Source organism: Desmodus rotundus, chromosome 8, assembly GCF_022682495.2.
Source record: "Desmodus rotundus isolate HL8 chromosome 8, HLdesRot8A.1, whole genome shotgun sequence".
Lineage (NCBI taxonomy): Eukaryota > Metazoa > Chordata > Mammalia > Chiroptera > Phyllostomidae > Desmodus > Desmodus rotundus.
The window spans coordinates 38485252-38504042 of record NC_071394.1 but is presented as its reverse complement, the minus strand read 5'-3'; the positions used below and the strand labels follow the sequence as shown (position 1 = coordinate 38504042).

Below are 18791 nucleotides of genomic sequence, written 5' to 3'. Positions count from 1 at the left end.
AAACTACCAGACATACATATCACCTTCAAGAGGGGAAAAAAAATCAAATCTTTATTTTTATGAAATTGTTAAAATGTATTCAAATCCTACTAACACTCTATCATACCAACATGAGCCCATGTGATTTGGAAACATTTGTAAAAGAGTGAGCTGTATTTCTGTTATTACTGTTGTAACAACCAACTTTTCTCTGGGTATATTCGTAAATATTTCAGACTGTATATTCAAACTATCCAATCAAAAAGTGGGCAGACGATCTGAACAGACATTTTTCCATCTGACATACAAGTAGCCAATGGGTATATGGAAAGATGTGCAGCATCACTAATCATCAGGGATGCAAATCACAATGAGATAAATCACAATCAGATAGCACCTCACACCAGTCAGAATGGCGAGGATCTGAAGGACAAGAAGTGTTGATGGGAAAGTGGAGAAAAGTGAACCCTTGGACTCTGTGTTGGAATGTAAATGGGTGCAGCCACTATGAAGAACAGTATGAAGGTGCCTTAAAAAATTAAAAATAGAATTACCATTAGATTTGATAATCCCACTTCTGGTTATTTATCGGAAGAAATTTAAAACACTACATTTGAATAGATATAGGTACCTCAATGTTCACTGTGGCTTTATTTACAACAGCCAAGATATGGAAGCAACCTGAGTATCTACGGCGAGGTGAATGGATAAAGAAAATGTGATACACGCATGTATGGAATATCACTGAGATAATATGAAAAATGGAAGAATATTCAGCCATAAAAAGAAGGAAATCTTGACTTATGATGACAGTCATTCTGCTGGTGTGAGGTGATTTTCTCACTGTGGTTTCACTTCGCAGATGATTAGTGACTTTGAGCGCCTTTTCATGTATCTGTTGACCATCTGTGTGTCCTCTTTGGAGAAAGGTCTACTCAAGTCCTCTGCACAGTTTTTAAAATTTAATTGTTCATTTTTTTTGGTGTTAAGTTTACAAGTTCTTTATAAATTTTGGATATTAACCCCTTATCAGATGTACCATTGGTGAATATGTTGTCCCATTCAGTGCGTTGTCTTTTTATTTTGTTAATGGTTTCCTTTGCCGTGCAAACATTTTTTAATTTGATGTAGTCCCACTTGTTTATTTTATGTTTCCCTTGCCCAAGGAGGTATGTCAGTAAAAATATGGCTACAAGAAATGTCCGAAATTTACTATGTTTTCTTCTAAGGTTTTTATGGTTTTGAGCCTAACATTTAAGTCTTTGATCCATTTTGAGTTTATTCTCATGTATGGTGTAAAAAGGTAGCCTTTTTTTCATTTTTTGCACATATATGTCCAATTTTTCCAACACCACTTATTGAACGGATCATCTTTACCCCATTGTATGTTCTTGCCTCCTTTGTCAAATATTAATGGACTATAAAGGCATGGGTTTCCTTCTGGGCTTGCTATTCTGTTTCACTGATCTATAGGTCAACAAACAACAAGCGTTGGAGAGGATGCGGAGAAAGGGGAACCTCAGTGTTTGTGGGAATGCAGACTGGTGCAGCCACTGTGGAAAGCAGTATGGGGTTACCTCATAAAATTAAAAATGGAACTGCCTATGACCCAGTGATTCCACTTCTGAGAATATATCCAAAGAAACCCAAGACACTGGTTAGAAGAATACAGCAGTGTTATTTGCAATAACCAAGATTTGGGAGCCGCCCAAGTGCCCATCAGTAGATGAGAGAATAAAAAAGCTGTGGTACATTTACACAATGGAACACTACTTGGTTGTAAAAAGAAGGAAATCTTACCTTTTGTGACAGCATGGATGGATCTGGAGAGTATTAGGCTAAGTGAAATAAGCCAGTGAGAGAAAGACAAGTAGCACATGATTTCACTTATATGTGGAATCTAATGAACAAAAAGACTAACAAAGTAGAAGCAGATTCATAGATACAGAGAACAGACTGACAGCTGTCAGAGGGGAGGGAGGTTGGGAGGCTGGGCAAAACACTTGAAGGAATTAAGCAAAAAACAAACAACGAACAAAACTGTAGACACAGACGGTAGTACGGTGATTACCAGAGGGAAAGGTGGGCGGTGGGAGGCAGGGAGGGTAAAGGGGGGATAAATGGTGATGGAAGGAGACTTGACTTGGTGTGGTGAACACACAATATACAGGCAATGTGTTATAGAACTGTACACCTGAAACCTATGTAACTTTAATTAAATAATGTCACCTCAATAAATTCAATTAAGAAGTAATATAAAAATGCTGCCATTTGCAACAACATGAACTTTGAGAGCATGCTAAGTAAAATAAGTCAGAGAAAGACAAATGAGATATAATCTCACTTATATGCGGAATCTAAAAACAAAAGCTGAGCTCATAGATACAAAGAACAGACTGTGCCTTGTCAGAGACAGAGTTGGGGGTGGACAGAAATGGGGGAAGAGGGTCCACAGGTACAAATTTCCAGTTGTGAAGTAAATATGTAAATAAGTCCTGGGATGTAATACACAGCATGGTGACTACAGTTAACACTATTCTGAATATTTGAAAGTTGCTAAGAGAATTGATCTTAAAAGTTCTTGTCACAGGAAAAAAATCTGTAACAATGTATGGTGACAGATGTTAAGTAAACTAGACTTATCGTGGTGATTATTTCGTAATATATACAAATATCGTATCATTATATTGTACACCTGAAGTTAATATATATGTCAGTTATAACTTAATTTTTAAAAATGTATATTCATTCTGTATATTTAGGCTATGATAGTCTTCTCCCAAAATCGTTTTCCCAATCTAATGAAACAGAGCACCAGTTCCTACAGTCTGGAAGAAGTTTCAGGAAAGCTGCGATCTAATGGCAAAATACCCTCTCCTGGAGTTCGGGCGCGCTCCCTGCGTAATGCCTTCTACTGAGACCTTCACGGGACCCGGACGCACCAATCTGTTACAGCACGCCACCCACACTGAATTGAAAAACTGCATGGAACATTTTTTTCTCAGTTTCAGTTCATAAGATGGCAACTGTTTTAATACCAATGAATTATTCAAAACAAGTGATGCTCAGTGGGTGTGTCAAACAAGAAACAGGCACAGAACAACTTATTTTATGTGAAAATGGAAACACTTTTGTGGAAAAAAATTGTACTTATTAAAAACCTACCCTTATACAAATATATCAAAGGATAGAACTACCAAAGGTACAGTGGCCCCTGACGGGTTTTCAAATGTGATTCAGACAGAGCAGAGTTGGGCTCCCTCCAGGAGGAGGGTCCTCACATGCCAGGTGCTTTCCGGGATGACAAGGCATATCGTGCTACCTCACATAACCTAACTCTCAGACCTGTGAAGGGAATATCAAATGTATCCTACCAGACAATAACTACTTTTCTCCTTGCAGCAGACAAGTCAGGGACCATGTGTCTTGGAGGCAATCACTGAGTTTTGCCTTTTCCCTGCCTTCCTCGAAATAGCATTTGGGACATCACCAGAGTAAAAAATACAGAGAGCACGGGATCAAAGCAGGAAGGGAAAACTATATACTCGATTACACTTGATGTGTACATATATCACCCAGAATTCATGTCAGGCTAAGCAGTTTTGAAAGGAAAGCAGTGCTAATCAAATAATGCAAGTTAAAGGAGTTTTCTTCTGATTTGTTTCCCAATAATCTCTCTTCATGTATGGAATTCCTGTAATGTTTGGGTAGCTGTAGTTAGCTGAATATATAACAAGGTCTATCTGGAAAAACTACAGCCATTGTTAATATAATGAGAATGGTTTGCATGACACTGATGTAACCTGGCAGCCAAGGAGAGTGGACTGGAATGTGCATGTGTGAACAATGATGACTTCACCGTACTAGTCAGTGGGGGTGGTAGACGCCATTGAGTGTAGTGTGTGGCTGTCGCATTCAAAACGACTGAGCAAGTAGAGCAAAGAATCTGCATCAAAATTTGCTTTAAGTTTGAACATTCCTCCCAGAAACTATTCGGTTGATTCAGAAGCCACAGCTATGGGTAACTGGTGATTGGCAGCTTCATCACGACAACGAACCCACTCATGCCTCACGTCTTGTGCAGAGTTTTTTGGCAAAACATCAAATCATCCAGGTGACTCAGCTCCCCGATATCCCAGATTTGGCGCCCTGTGACTTCTGGCTTTTCCCCAAACTAAAATCACCTTTGAAAGGGAAGACATTTCAGACCCTCAATGAGATTCAGGAAAATATGATGGGGCAGCTGATGGCAACAGGGGTGATTATGTGAGGTCCCAAGGTGTGTACTTTGAAGGGGACTGAGGAGTCATTGTCCTATGTATAGTGTTTCTTGTATCTTTTATCTTGTTCAATAAAGGTCTCTATTTTTCACATTACATGGCTGGACACCTGGACAGGCCTCATATCGCCATCTGTAAAATCGTAGGTGGGTAGCTAACCATGGGTGCTTTCTACTAACTGCTAATAATCAATCCTTAGGAAAAAGCCATTCAGCCATATTCTCCACACGGGAGCAAAGAGATTAAACAGAGAGCAAAATGCTAACCTAGCTAACGTGGACTCGTGGGCTTGTCCTCCTGCTACCCTACACTCTCTCAACCTCATGCCACGTTCATTACCAAGCCCCCTGGTAATGCACTTCCAAAAAATCTAGAGAACAGTCAACTATTTCAACCAGTGAAAAATGTCTCAATAGACTAAAATAATCTGTGAACTGCTAGAACTTACAGTTTTATAAGGCTAAACCTTGAAGGCGCTAAGCATGGTATTATTTTTCTCCATATTATCTTGAGGTAATGAGTGCTGAGTTAGGAAAGGGGTGTTTCTCGCATCTACAAGAAGCTGAGCCAATTGGTACTTCACTACCTGCACTTTCCCAAAGGGGAGGCTGATGAGAAGGACTACTATGGAAAGGATACAAGCCTTTCCTGGGTGGACGGCCCAACGTGTGGGAAAAGGAGACATGGGAGTGAAAGAGCAAAAGGGAAAAACAGAAAGTCAGGGGAGTGGGAGGGAGGCTTTGCGGATAAGGCAAACTTCACTGTCTTTATAGTTTTGCTATTTTCTATCAACAGTCGCTGGATAAACTGAAGGTGATTACAAAGGTATGTGTGCTGTGCATGCAGTCCAGCTCAGAGGGAATAATGTAGTGATAGCAAAAAGCTAGACCCACACTGATCCGCAACATGAATAAAGTTGTATTTGCTTGTCCATTTTCCATATTTGCCTTCCTTATGAAAGGAGCTTCATTCCAAAGTAAAGTAAAAAAAAAAAAAAGGAGGGTGACTTCAGAGTCTAGCAGTGACCCAACCATGCAGTCACTTCATTCTGAGCAGTCAGGACCAGCTTCTTCTTGAGCACCCTCTCCACTCTGCTTCATTTATTAAAAGATATTTAGACACGAGGGACAAAGTCTAGTTGAACTACATATAGCACCAATTTTTTATGCTAAAAAATTTACCCTAAATAAAACTGATTCCGAAAGGAATCTGTTCAAAGAGAAGAAGGAAATATGAACCCTCCCCCACAAAACAAAACACTCAGCAAAGGGTGAAGAGAGCAGAATCACCTGTTTGTTTCAAACCGCTCACACAGTGTAGATTCTGGTGAGGCCCCCTAAGCCCCCGCTCCCCACACCCGCCACGGAGCAGCAGTGCTGGGGAACCACTGCTGCGGATCCCAATACACCGTGTCTCTCACGTGTGCAGAGAAAGAAAAGCCTGAGAACCGAAACCTCAAAGGAGTGATGTCTCTCAGAAGGTAATCTACCACATATCTGTACCTATCAAAGCTGGAACACAGTATGAGAAGATGTCACTAGAAATGGTCATCATCCAAAAGAAACCAAAAAAGAAAAATCAAGAACATGAGATAATAATGTTCACTTGGGGTGATCAATAATAGTAGCCTTAATGAGGGATGGCCAAGTGTCGGCAGTTGTTTTTTTGATTACTGCTAAGAGTACTAATGCAAAACTGAATCTATGAGATTGACTCTCCAGGCTATATTATAGATCAGTCATAAAGAAAGGACAAAACGACGCTCCCCTGCCAGCAGAGGGCGCCTAACCTAAGTGAATGAAGCAGCAACCCACCAGTGGCTGTACTACCAATGCAGCATCTAAAGAATACATTAATTTGAGTAAGTCAAATTCTTCACTTACCATTTGTTAGTCTATCAAATAGAAAGATATCAAAATTCCAATTTCCAACTTTTCCCAGCATACACTGAAATGAAAACCAAACATTCCTACTGTAATTGAATTTCAATAACACTATCTTTTGTAGATGGTTCATAGAGAAGTTAATGAAAATGAAAAGTGATTTACTGTAAGAAATGCTATATACCATTGCCCTTTTAATCATGACCTTTCCAACTGGCTCCAAAAAAAAAATATCTAAAGGGATAATCTCCATTTGAAAAGCCAAATATTATTGTTGTTTTCCAATTAATAAATGTACAGGTAAGGTTAGTGTTTTTTAAAACTTATTCCTATATTCCCACAAATTTTCAATAACTCTAACATAATTTAAAATCACAGAAGTGTGGTTCACATGTTGCATGGTCTAGAAACTAGATTTTAAAAATCTAGTAGAAACACTTATAATAACTGAATACTTACTATATTGCAGGTACTGTTAAAAGTGCTTATTCACTCTTACTATTCACATCAACACTATCAAGCAGGCATTGCTTTCAATCCTCAGTTACAGATGGGCAAACAAAGAAAAAGTTACTAACTTGCCCAGCTAGAAAGTAACAGAGCTGGGGTCTTAAGTCAGGTGCTCTGATTCTAGAACCTAGGCACCTGATGCCTATACTGTGCTATGCTTAAATTATGTTATTCAATTTTGTTTTTAGAAAACACTCCCAATTTATGGGTATTTATTTATATTTTTAAAATACCCTTGTAAAATAATAGCACTTACTACATTAATTTTTAGATTCATGTGTATTTCAGTCAAGTAAATAAACCCCACAATGACCTTAAAAACCAAATAGACTGTATTTCTACACTATATATTTGTAACTTAAAAATTCTGTGGACTTTATTTTTAAGGAAAGAATTTCTTTCCAAAAGTTCCTTGTTGTATAAATTTATGTATAGATCGACATAAGCAATACCGAGACACTACTAGTAGAGATTAATTATGACAGTACCAACAATCAATCATATGCAAATCAACATTCTCTTTTCTTTTTAATACGGAACGCTTCACGAATTTGCATGTCATCCCTGCACAGGGGCCATGCTAATCTTCTCTGTATCGTTCCCATGTGAGTACCCACACTGCCGAAGCGAGCGCCGCAACTCAATATTCTCATTCTGAAGACAAGACCTTGGAAAATTTTTTAAATTTAAAGCATGAACAGTTTCCACCAATTTCTTTTATCAAATAGGGAAGCAAGTTTGTTCACTTTAACATCATCATGAAAGTACTCTAGCCCCATGTACACAAACTTACAAAATGTGGTCTGTAAATGTTAAGTGAAAGAATATTTTTAAAAATATAGAAACATAAGAATATTAAAAATCCTCATTTGGTCAAAAACAAGATCGTCTAACTTCCACCTTCATTAAGACATTTCTTTTAACCTACACAGAGGAAATAATGCTCACAGTCACTGGGTTTAATTAAAGAAACACCTAAATCCTCAAAACACCACACTGATGCAAGGGACTACGAAATCATTTGACTGAAAGTCCGAAGACCTAACTGTGTGTGCTGGTTTACCTCTAATTAGCGCTCAAACTAGTACCTTTTGCCCCTTAGGCCACAGTTTCCTTTTCTCTTAAAAACAGAAGTTAGATCAGATAATCCATAATATTCTTCCCAGCATTAAGAGTCTTGTGGTCTTATAGTTGAATGTTCTATTGTTTTACTTGTTACTTAATGGTATAATTAATAACAACATTTTCATTTATTTAGTTACTTCATAAATTTCCCTTGATCTATAATACCTAATTATAAAATGAACAACCGCTCTAAAGGAAAAACCTGAAAAATGAGCTCAACTGATTTTCTCATACCAAAAAAAGACTATAAATCAGTCAGATGGGAAAAGAAGGCTTCATTAAACTTATCAAAAAGTTAACATTTCTTGAAAAAGCGATACACACCTTGGCTTGTCCATTATAATCATCGTCTAAAATGTTTAGAGAATTTGAAACAGTAGTACCACGGAAAAAGCGTGATGATCTAAGATACCGCTGGAAACTGAGCAACCTCCTGATGTTCCTTGCAGACACAGAAACTTCAACTTCTGATGGAGCTGCAAGGAAAGGAGTAGAAGGTGAGTACAGCAGGTCAAAACTGTGCAGGTACTGGCTTGTAACACGCTTTTCTAGTTATATACAAATATAGTTTTAAATTAACCATTATACCACATTTCTAGGAGAGAAGAGGTACTTTATTTGTATTCCTGTTAAAGAACTAAAAATGAAGGGATAAATTGCCAATTTTGACCAGCTTTTTTTTTTTTTTTAACTTCCAAGAACGATCATTTCGCACTCAATTGCTGCAATCCACTACATGCCCATTACATAACAGAAAGACACCATCTAGTGTGAACTAGATTTAATAGTACGGAATGCTTCATACTGACAAGCCAGTCCCACATTTCATTTGAGAATTTAGCAATGACACCACTAAAATATCTCAAATCCTGATGAGGTATCATTTCAAATATTTCCTTAATGTAATTTTATTTAGAGGAAAAGGAAATAAATGGGAAAATGAAGCAGTTTACATCCTGTAAGAGTTCTAAAGGACAGGGATAAAAATTCGGCAAGGTGAAAAGCTCTAGAAAAGATGTGGCTCCATGGTGAAGACTGATACGTTCCCTGTCAGTACGTCTAACAGCCTTTTCCCCCTAGTGTTAGAATAAACCAAAGTTTCTTTGAGCTATAGATTAAACAATAGATTTACATTAAAAGCTATCTTGTCGGGAACATATGTTATCTTTAAATTCTAAATTGAGTGAAATGTTTACAATATAAAATACATAAAGACCAAAGATCAGCAAATCATAATCCTTCAAAATGTCAGGTAATCAAACACTCTTATGTGTCCAGTTACTAACTCTTCTATCACCCTGCGTTTTCTTACCTAGAAAATAGTGGCGATACTATCTAACTCGAAGGGTGCTGGATTAACTGAGATAATGTACACATTATGTACAGTAGGTACTGAATCTGGTAGCAATGCAGATGATAAAATTGACACCGATACCACTGCTGCCAGCTATGCTTCTAGGTAATTAGACTGAGATCCAAATCTGATCGTGTTGCTCTAAATAAAATTATCCCTTGGCTTCTAATTATCTGAAAATGAACTCCATCTTAGCCTGGAAGAAAAAAATCCATGTTCCAGGGTCTGGCTTGCTCCAGACTTGACTCAGATGTCACCTTACCTGGGAAGCACACCTGAATGCCTACCCATAAGCACTCCCCTTCTAAGAACGTCCTCTGGATTCTCAAAGTTCCCTGTGCTCATACCTATCAGATGAAACCTATTCAGATGAAACTGCAAATCATCTAGAGAAGTGTTGTCTTCACCCAGATGGCCTGAGGAGCCTATACCTAGAAAGACTACATTCTGGAAAAAGCCCATGAGGCCTTGCAGAAATGGCAACTAAAGTCACGTCAAAGCACTGCCTAAGACTTAACACAGGACCAGAACCTGGAGGAGAGGGAGGTGTATTTGACGTTTTTCACCATTCTAATCGTTGAGTATGTAATGCACTCATATGTTTATAACATGAAAGCAAGAAGGGAAGAAGGGAGGAGGAAAAGAACACAGTAAAAAACCTCACCCTACCAGGTCTCTCATCCAACTCACCGTAAGCCCTCCCCTAAAATGACGATCTTTTCTTAAAGTTTCTAGTGTATGCTCCCTGAGTTTTTTGATCAAATATATATTACACCATTATATATTATTTTCTACTTATTTCATGTAAATGGTAGCATAGTATACAACCTGTTCTGCATCCTGCTTTTTAATTTGTCTTGGAGTTGTTTCCCTATCAGTACCTTCCTCTTTCTAGGACTGTAAAGTATTTCATCATATGGATAAACCATGATCTACTCAACCAGGCCTCTACTGAAGGGCACTGCTATTTTACAATTTGCAAAAGTACCTTCATTTTGTTAAGTACGCTTATATTTCTACTACTGTTCAACAGCTTTAGATATCATCTGTTAATTTTTTGTTACTACACGAGGAAATCACCTTATATCCCATCTTCTTTCCCTTTTCCAACATTTGTTAATTATAAGAACAACTTCCTTTTCTTTCACACCAATCCCCACTTTAATTTTAGGTTCAGCTCGGGAATTAAACATATTCAATATGTAAGTCTTTTTACCATGGCTTCCCGAGTTATCTTTTGTTTGCTTAGGTTCAGGTTCACCTTTAATAGTTTCCTCAGAAAGTGTTCATGAAAACAACATATCACATAAACAATATAGTCTTGAATGTTCCAACCTTTTCTTGGTAGTCTTTGTACTTGAAGGACAGACTGAATACAATATTTAATGTAAAATTCATGGCTTCCATTTTTCTTCCTTGTATTTATTTGAAGGTACTGGTTCATTGTCGTCTCTTACTGAGGTTTACAAAATCTGAGGCAAACCCATTATCTTCCCCTCATAAATGACTTGATCTTTCCGCATGGCCACCCACAGAATATATCTTTATCTTTCAAGTCCAATGACTTTGCTAGGATAGACCTCATGTTAACCATTCCGGGTCACTACCCCATGGTATATGGTGTGCTCTTTCAACATGTAAATTTAAATGTTCTGTTATTTCTGAAAAGTTTTCTTGAATTATATCTCTAAATATTTATTCTATTCTACTATTTTAGCTTTATTATTCAGACTCTAAAATGTAATCCAGAAACACCTCTGTCTGCTGTATTTCACGTATGTTCTCCCCAAATCTGTTTAACTCAGTGGAACTTTGGTTCTCAAACTTAATTTGTTCCAGAAAACTGAGAAGTGATTTGTTTGAAAACAGAATCTCCTATGTTAGTCATCTGACACGTGACTGATCATACAGGTATCAGCAGGTAAGGGTTATCAGGTAGAAAATCGAGATCTGAAGCTTTGTCAGACAACGGAGACATTTTTTCCTTAAGCAACTTGGTGGAGAACCGTATTATTCAAGAACCAAACTGTTCAAGAATCGAAGTTTGACTGTATATGCTTTGTTTTGTCTTCCTGTTTCTGTCCACTATGCTCATTGTCTTTAGTGTATATTCTACCCTGTCTTCCTACCAAATGTCCTCATTTCTCAGACACATTAAATGTTTGCTCCTACTATTTCCTGATTCTGAATGCACATGTCTAAACGATTTTTGTTGTCGTGTCGTACTAATCTTTCCCCTGAGTTCTTGAAGTTGTGCTTTACAATGAAGTTACTGCTTCATTTAGTTTTTAAAGTGAGCAGTAGAAAATCTGGCCACAATTTTCATCAGTTTGATGGCCACATTTTTCTGTGAAGTGTTTTTCAATCACCATCGAGTTCTGCTGCTCTGTTCTACCGTTCTGCCTAATTATCTGCTGTGGCATTATTGAATGGGCTGAATCTTGCTGGACTCCCCTTTCATACCAAGTTCTTAATGGGGATGAAAGTGAAGTCTCAGGAGAGGGCGGTAGAGTCCTCTGGGCTTCACGACCCAAATAGCTGCTCTTCTCCTCCGCCAGAGAGGCAGACTGCTGCTTACAAATGTGCCGCTGCTACTTTTCCAAACCAGGCCCAGGGGGACTGCACCCACCTCTCCCCTCAGCCCCTATCAGAGGCCAAGTGTGGCAAGTGAACTATTTAACTTTGTATTAGACTGATAGGATTTGTATCGTGCTGTTAGGCTGTTTCTAACCTTCCTTCTCCTTAAAAACAGTTCTACAATAGACATTCTTATAACTAAATCTTTGAGCACATCTTAGTGGATTCCTTTAAAATAAACCCTCAGAAGTAGAATAAGCACAGAGGAGCACATTTCAATGACTTCTCAGACACAATGCCAAACTGGAGGCTAAGTTTTCTAAAGAAAATTAGAGAGAACTGTCCTAGAAGACCTTCTAAATATGATTTAAGAAAAGGAATCAATGACCATAAATGAAGCATAAGATCATTTAAGATGGAAATTTTTAGTTCCTTCAAGTTTGTCTCCCCCCCAACCAATGCTTTCCCTCTACATACACACACCCATAATGATTAAAAGTAAAATTCTTGCATTGTAACAGGCAAGTAGAAGCCACTACAGAGAAGAAAGAGCATCAAGTTGAACAAAGAATTAGGAACATAAAAAAGAGGGAACTTCAAACAGAAAACAGTCACTATTTAACAACTTAACTACTATTTTCATTTAGATAATTACTGGAAACCTCACCCTCTGACCATAATACATAAAATCTGACCATACTACCAATATTCTCATGAGTTCATTCAAAACATGAGACATATCATTTTTGATTTCATAGCATAATGCACAATAGATAAAAATTGTCTTTATTAAAGCCCAGCTTTTGACAGGCTGGGACTACTTAAGTCCCAGGCTTGCTCTAGTTTACATGGTTACCTACATTCCAATCCAGCTTAGAAAGCCAACGGGCTCAGTGAATTAATCAAGTTACTATTAAAGAGCTGTTGGCTCTGCTAGTCCTCTTCAAAAATACCACATTACCTCACTGTGTGACCCCGAACAAACTAACCAGCCTCCACCAAAACCAAGTGAGCAGTGATCATGGGAATTACTTTCAGTCACCCATTCTTAGCTTCTCTGAGCCAAAAAGAAAAAAGAAGAAATGCAGGACAGCAGGCAAATTCAGAAGCAATGTTTTTCTCTTGTTTTTCCCTCATTATTAGTGGACAGGAAATACAGGCAATAGGTTAAGGAAACAAAAAGACTAGAGAATCAACACATCTCAGGCAGCACTCCTCCCAACTCTCCCACAGACTGTCTCCTTGATCATCCAAGTGCATGGCAGAAAACGTCTCTAATATTTAGTTATTAGACAAAAGAGGGTTGTAACAAGAAAAGCCTTTGGGTCTTGAGACTAGACATTGCTTGCTCTAATGGTCCACAAGAGGGAGCCCTTCACTTTATCTGCCACCTTAAAACCATAAAAATCATTCACATGAATACAATCAAGAATTACCCTTGCAGATTAATTTTTTTCTCCTGGGGATGATGCCTTTGTTTTCCTGGATACATCCTACTTAATTTATGTTATTGATTATGCTATTATAGCTGTCCAATTTTCCACAATTGCCTGCCTCCACTCTGTACCCCCTACTCCCTCTGGCAATCCCCAAACCATTGTTCAGGTCCATGGGTCTTTGGCTACTCTATTCCCTATGCTGTACTTTACATCCCCATGGCTATTCTGTAGCTACCTACTGGTACTTCTTAACCCCCTCACCAATTCATCCATTTCCCTAAACCCCCATCCCATCTGGCAACCATCAAAATGCTCTCTGTATCCATGATCCTGTCTCTGTTCTTCTTGTTTGTTTAGTTTGTTTTTTGGATTAAATTGTTGATAGATATGTATTTTTGCCATTTTATTGATCATAATTCTGATCTTACTTTTCTTAATTAAGCTCTAACATTTCATATAATAATGATTTGGTTATGATGAACTCTTTCAGTCTTTTTCTTATCTGGGAAGCTCTTTTTGTGCCCTCCAATTCTAAATGATAACTTTTCTGGGTAGAGCAATCTTGGCTGTAGGTCCTTGCTTTTCATGACTTTGAATATTTCTTGCCAGTCCCTTCTTGTCTGCAAAGTTTCTTTTGAGAAATCAGCTGACAGTCTTATGGGAACTCCCCTGTAGGTAACTAACCGCTTTTCTCTCACTGCTTTTAAGATTCTCTCTTTAACCTTTGGCTTTTTAATTATGATGTGTCTTGGAATGGGCCTCTTTGCATCCATTTTGTTTGGGACTCTCTGTGCTTTCTGGACTTGCATGTCTATTTCCTTCACCAAAGTAAGGAAGTTTTCTTTCATTATTTTTTCATATAGGTTTCCAATTTTTTGCTCTTTCTCTCCTCCTTCTGGTACCCCTATGATGCCAAAGTTGAAATGCTTGAAATTGTCACAGAGGCTGCTTACACTATCTTTGTTTATTTGGATTCTTTTTTCTTGTTGTTCTGATAAGGTAAAGTCATGTTAAAGGTTAAGTCATATTAACTCTAGTCTAGGGTAAAGTCATGTTAAATAATAACTGAATAAAAAATCTGAATACCTTCTTTCTAACCTCCCCTTTCTTTAATTTTCCTTAACAAGAACAGGAGCCATAATGAAAGCTTACTGTTAATAAGAAATAAGTAAATTTATTTCTATTTACAAGGTGAGTTTTCTTGGAAGGGTTTTTACATTTAGCATGTATGGATAAATGGGGTGGGAGGGTAGCTAGGTGCTTAGAGCAGTGGTTTTCAGTAGAGTAGCGCACACTGATATGGACAGGCAGTAGGGCAGAGTGGATATAGACCTGGGTTTGGAGTCATATACCTGAGGAGTTTGAATCCAAGCTCTGCTATTTTTACTAGTTCTGATCCTCAGTTCCCTCTTTGTAAGTCTCAGAGGACTGCTGTAAAAGTTAAATGAGATAACACAGGCAATATATCTTTGGGGGCAAAAAATAAACACTTAAGTTTAATGCTATAGTTATTATAGATATCATTTTTATTAAGGTATAATTGACATATTAATATTGGGTTCAAATATTTTTATACACATAGCTTCACACTATTTAACAAAACCAGATTTATTATTCATGGAAACATAACTTCAACCTGAAGTCAACTGCATACTTTTAAGTACTACAGAAATAAATGCACAAATTTAAAAGTTTTCAAAATGTGCATACAAACTCATTATTTTTTAAATTTTAAAAAAGATTTTATTCATTTATTTTTAGAAAGGGGAAGGGAGGGAGAAAGAGAAGGAGAGACATACCAATGCGTGGCTGCCTCACACTCTCCCTGTACTGGGGACCTGGCCCACAACCCATGCATGTGCCCTAACTGGGAATCGAGCCAGCGACACCTTGGTTTGCAGGCCAGTGCTCAATCCACTGAGCCACACCAGCCAGGGCACAAACTCATTACTTTAAAATGAATATATAGACAGTCTAAACTTTATTATAAATCAAAGAAATAAATAAGTTATTCATAATCTAAAATTAGACCAATGTTAACATGAGAATGAACTGTAAAACAATATTCTTTCCCTTAAGTAAGTCTAATAACCTTGGTTTGCAGAATTCAATGTTCATTTTGACAGGATTTGATAAAACAGTTGATATAAAACCCTTTTAAAAGATTAATCTCATTATTGCAATGGATTAGACATTTCCACTCTTCAGTTATGGGTTATGTGTTATGTTGAGTCCCTCTTATGGTTAAACTCAGGACTTGAACATTGCTCCTTATTCATTACATTCTTAATTCCCTTATTAAAGAGCTGAGGGAGAGTTGTGTATGTGTTCATAGTGAGACATTATAATAAAAAAATATGAGAGATTCGATTCAACAGGAAGGCAGCAACCAGACTGGATTTAGTTAATAGTTAATACAGATTATACTTAGAGAAGCACAAATGGGACCCTATAAAATCTAACTTACAGAAGACACAGTTTTAATCAATTCGATACAACGAGAATATTAAATCTCTGAGTTATAGACTGCCAGAGAACAGGAACAAAAAGATGACTAAGACAAAAGCCTAAAGTTAAGAGCTTTTAAGCTATAATGTAGATAGCCTGAAAGATTCTCTTCCTGCCCTAGTATGGCATGAAATAAATAAAGTGCTAAAATGAGTAAAAAGCTCAAGATAATGGGCAAAACACGTTTACATGTAAGGGAACATTACCATGTGCCAGGTGTAATAAAAAATGGAAACAAAATGCATTTGTGTAGAATAAAAAAAACTGAAAAGAATTATATTCCTTGTATCGTTCACTGCTGGCACAGAGAACACGCCTTCCAGCCCCCAAGATGTCAATGAGCTTTGGAGAATTCCACGAAAAGAAGTAACTGTCAAGCTGGCAGTGCTATTACTATTCAATAATCATGCCGGAAACTTTCAAAAGAACACACCGTATTTTGTACATGCACATGTGGACTAGAACTATAATAATTCTACGATATTTAAAGCTATTAGTACTTATTATTATATAAGCTCAAAGTAAATGTAACTAAAGGAATGACATAAATTTAGTGACATATAAATTTACAGCAAACATGAGTTTTGACAAAAAGTTGATGTGGAATTCTTTTAATCAAGTCTATTTAAGACTCAAAATATTGTATTTCAAGACACCAAGTATACGGCCAATTAAACGTAGGAAAGTATGTGTAGTAATATTTGGAGCTCTTAATCCAGCCCAGCCTACTTAAAGTGAGCCAAACTACTCAAAAGGAGGAAAGGAAATTGAGAAATTTGCCTGGATATCTCTAAAGAGTTGAGTGAAAGCAGAAATTTGAGAAAGGCCATAGGTCCTGTGAAAACTCTTTTCCACATTAAATCAGTTTTTCTGTATTATTAGCTTGCTCAAGTTTTGTAAAAGAAATGAATGTTGAATATCAAACACTTTCATGGTATACATAATTTTATCCATGACTTTTCTCCATTATTCTATTAATGTGGTGAATTATAATGACTGATTTTTGAATGCTAAAATAACTACATTTCTGGAAAAATAAACTGAGTCAAAATATATTATTCTTCCTATAATTGCAGACTTAATTTAATAACATGTTCCTAGGGTGTTTCATCTATATTCATCAGTGATAATGGCTATAAATTTTCTGTTCTTGTTATATTCTGCTGGCCTTATATAAATTGTGAAGCGTTCTTTTTTCTCTTATTCTCAAGAGAATTTGACGATGAAATTTTAGTATGGCAATTTTTTCCATCATTTTGAAATTATCCTCTAGTTTAGTGGTCTCTGTTAAAAATAAAACCTGTTTCAGGCAATGTCATAGTTGCCCCTTAGAAGGTAATAGTTTTCTTTTTCTCTCACTACCTTTTAAATGTTTTCTCTTTGATTTTGGTTTAAAGTTATTCTTTGCTATATGTAGATGTGTGTGTGTTTTATACTTGAAACCTATATAATTTTATTAACTAATGTCACCCCAATAAATACAAAATAAATAATGAGTTCATCTTATTCATTAGGTGGCCCTTTGCTTTCTCTTGGTACATACACTTTGAAGCAATACAGTGAGTTGTCTGGTCAGTTATGGAGTCAAAACAAACTGCTTTGATCTTCTGGAATGCACTGTTTCCTAACAGCATTTCCATCCAGGCTCAAACTAGGCATCTTGTTCTTCCTTCTGCACCTCTTTCCCTATCTTGTGCATTGTAAATTCTTCCAGTTCCTGTTGTCAGGATCTTACCTAGTATCCTTTAAATATATTTTATTGATTACACTATTACAGTTGTCCCAGTTTTTCCCCCCTCTGTCCCCTTCCACCTGGTCTCCCCATTCCCTCTGGCAACCGTCCCCCTCCTCCTTAGTTCATGTGTGGGAAGTACTTTATCTGCCCTTTGATTCTAAATGATAGTTTTGCTGGATAGCATAATCTATGTTGTAGGTCCCTGCTTTTCATGACTTTGAATATTTCTTGCCAGTCCCTTCTATCCTGCAAAGTATCTTTTGAGAAATCAGCTGACAGTCTTATGGGAACTACTAACTGGTTTCCTCTTGCTGCTTTTGAGATTCTCTCTTTATCTTTAACTTTTGGCTTTTTAATTATGATGTGTCTTGTAGTGGGCCTCTCTGTATCCATCTTGTTTGGGACTCTGTGCTTCCTGGACTTGCATGTCTATTTTCTTCACCAAAGTAGGGAAATTTTCTTTCATTATTTTTTCAAATAGATTTCCAATTTCTGGCTCTTTTCTCTTTCTAGCCCCCCTAATGTGAATGTTGGAACACTTGAACTTGTCCCAGAGGCTGATTATATTATCTTTGTTTTTTTGGATTCTTTTCTCTTCTTGTTGTTTTGATTGGTTGTTTTTCACTTCCTTATGGCCCAAATCATTGATTTGATTCTCAGCTTCATCCACTCCGCTGTTGTTTCCCTGTAAATTGCCCTTTATATCAATTACCGTATCCTTTGTTTCTGATTAGATCTTTTTTATGCTGTTGAGGTCCTCACTAAGTTCCTTGACCATCCTTGTAACTAGCGTTTTGAACTCTGCATCTGATAGATTGCTTATCTCTGTTTTGTTTAGTCCTTTTTCTGGAGTTTTGTTCTGTTCCCTCATTTCATCCATATTTTTTTGTCTCATTTTGGCACCCTTCCTGTTTTGTTTGTATTAGGTAAAGCTGCTTTGACTCCCTGTCTTAGTAGCATGGCCTATTGTAGAAAAGTGCACCCATACATTGGATGGGGTGGAGCCTTCGGTAATCACAAGGCCCAGGTAACCTGAATGTACCACCAGGTTGACGGAAGTCTCTGATATGGTGTTACCACTCTGTGGCTCTGTGTAGTGGAGAGCTCAGAAAAGGGACAATGGCCACTGCCTGGCCTCTGGAGTTTTGTCCAGGAGAAAGCTGTCTCCGGCACCCACCCTGACTCCAGACATTCCAGTTTCTCCTCATATGCCACTGGTGCCCTTCCAGCCTTTGCCCCTGGGCAGGAGCCCAGAGTGAGTGAGTCTGTGTAAATTCTAAGTCTGTTGCAGGCCCCTTAAGAGGAAATTCCTGAGAATCCTACAGTTTCTTCCACTACTCCAACCCCCACTGGTTTTTACAGACAAAAGTTATGGGATTTATCTTCCTGGCATTGGAACCC

General features: G+C 37.5%; 1 protein-coding gene and 1 non-coding gene across 5 annotated transcripts in view; both read right to left on the bottom strand.

Annotated features, from left to right (window-relative positions):
• Positions 1 to 18791, bottom strand: part of PDE7A (phosphodiesterase 7A) — a 111270-nt gene that overhangs the window by 23872 nt on the left and 68607 nt on the right. For all 4 annotated transcript variants that reach the window (XR_008427480.2, XR_008427481.2, XM_045181710.2 and 1 more), the window contains exons 4-5: positions 8102 to 8253; positions 6143 to 6206 (exon numbers count right to left, since the gene is read on the bottom strand). Coding sequence is in view for 2 of the 4 variants with exons in the window: in XM_045181710.2 (XP_045037645.2) it covers positions 6143 to 6206; positions 8102 to 8253 (216 nt within the window). In the remaining 2 variants the exon portion in view is untranslated. The remainder of the gene's footprint in view (positions 1 to 6142; positions 6207 to 8101; positions 8254 to 18791) is intronic.
• Positions 7180 to 7286, bottom strand: LOC112315797 (U6 spliceosomal RNA). The gene has a single exon (XR_002975937.2). It is a non-coding gene; the product is annotated as a U6 spliceosomal RNA (small nuclear RNA).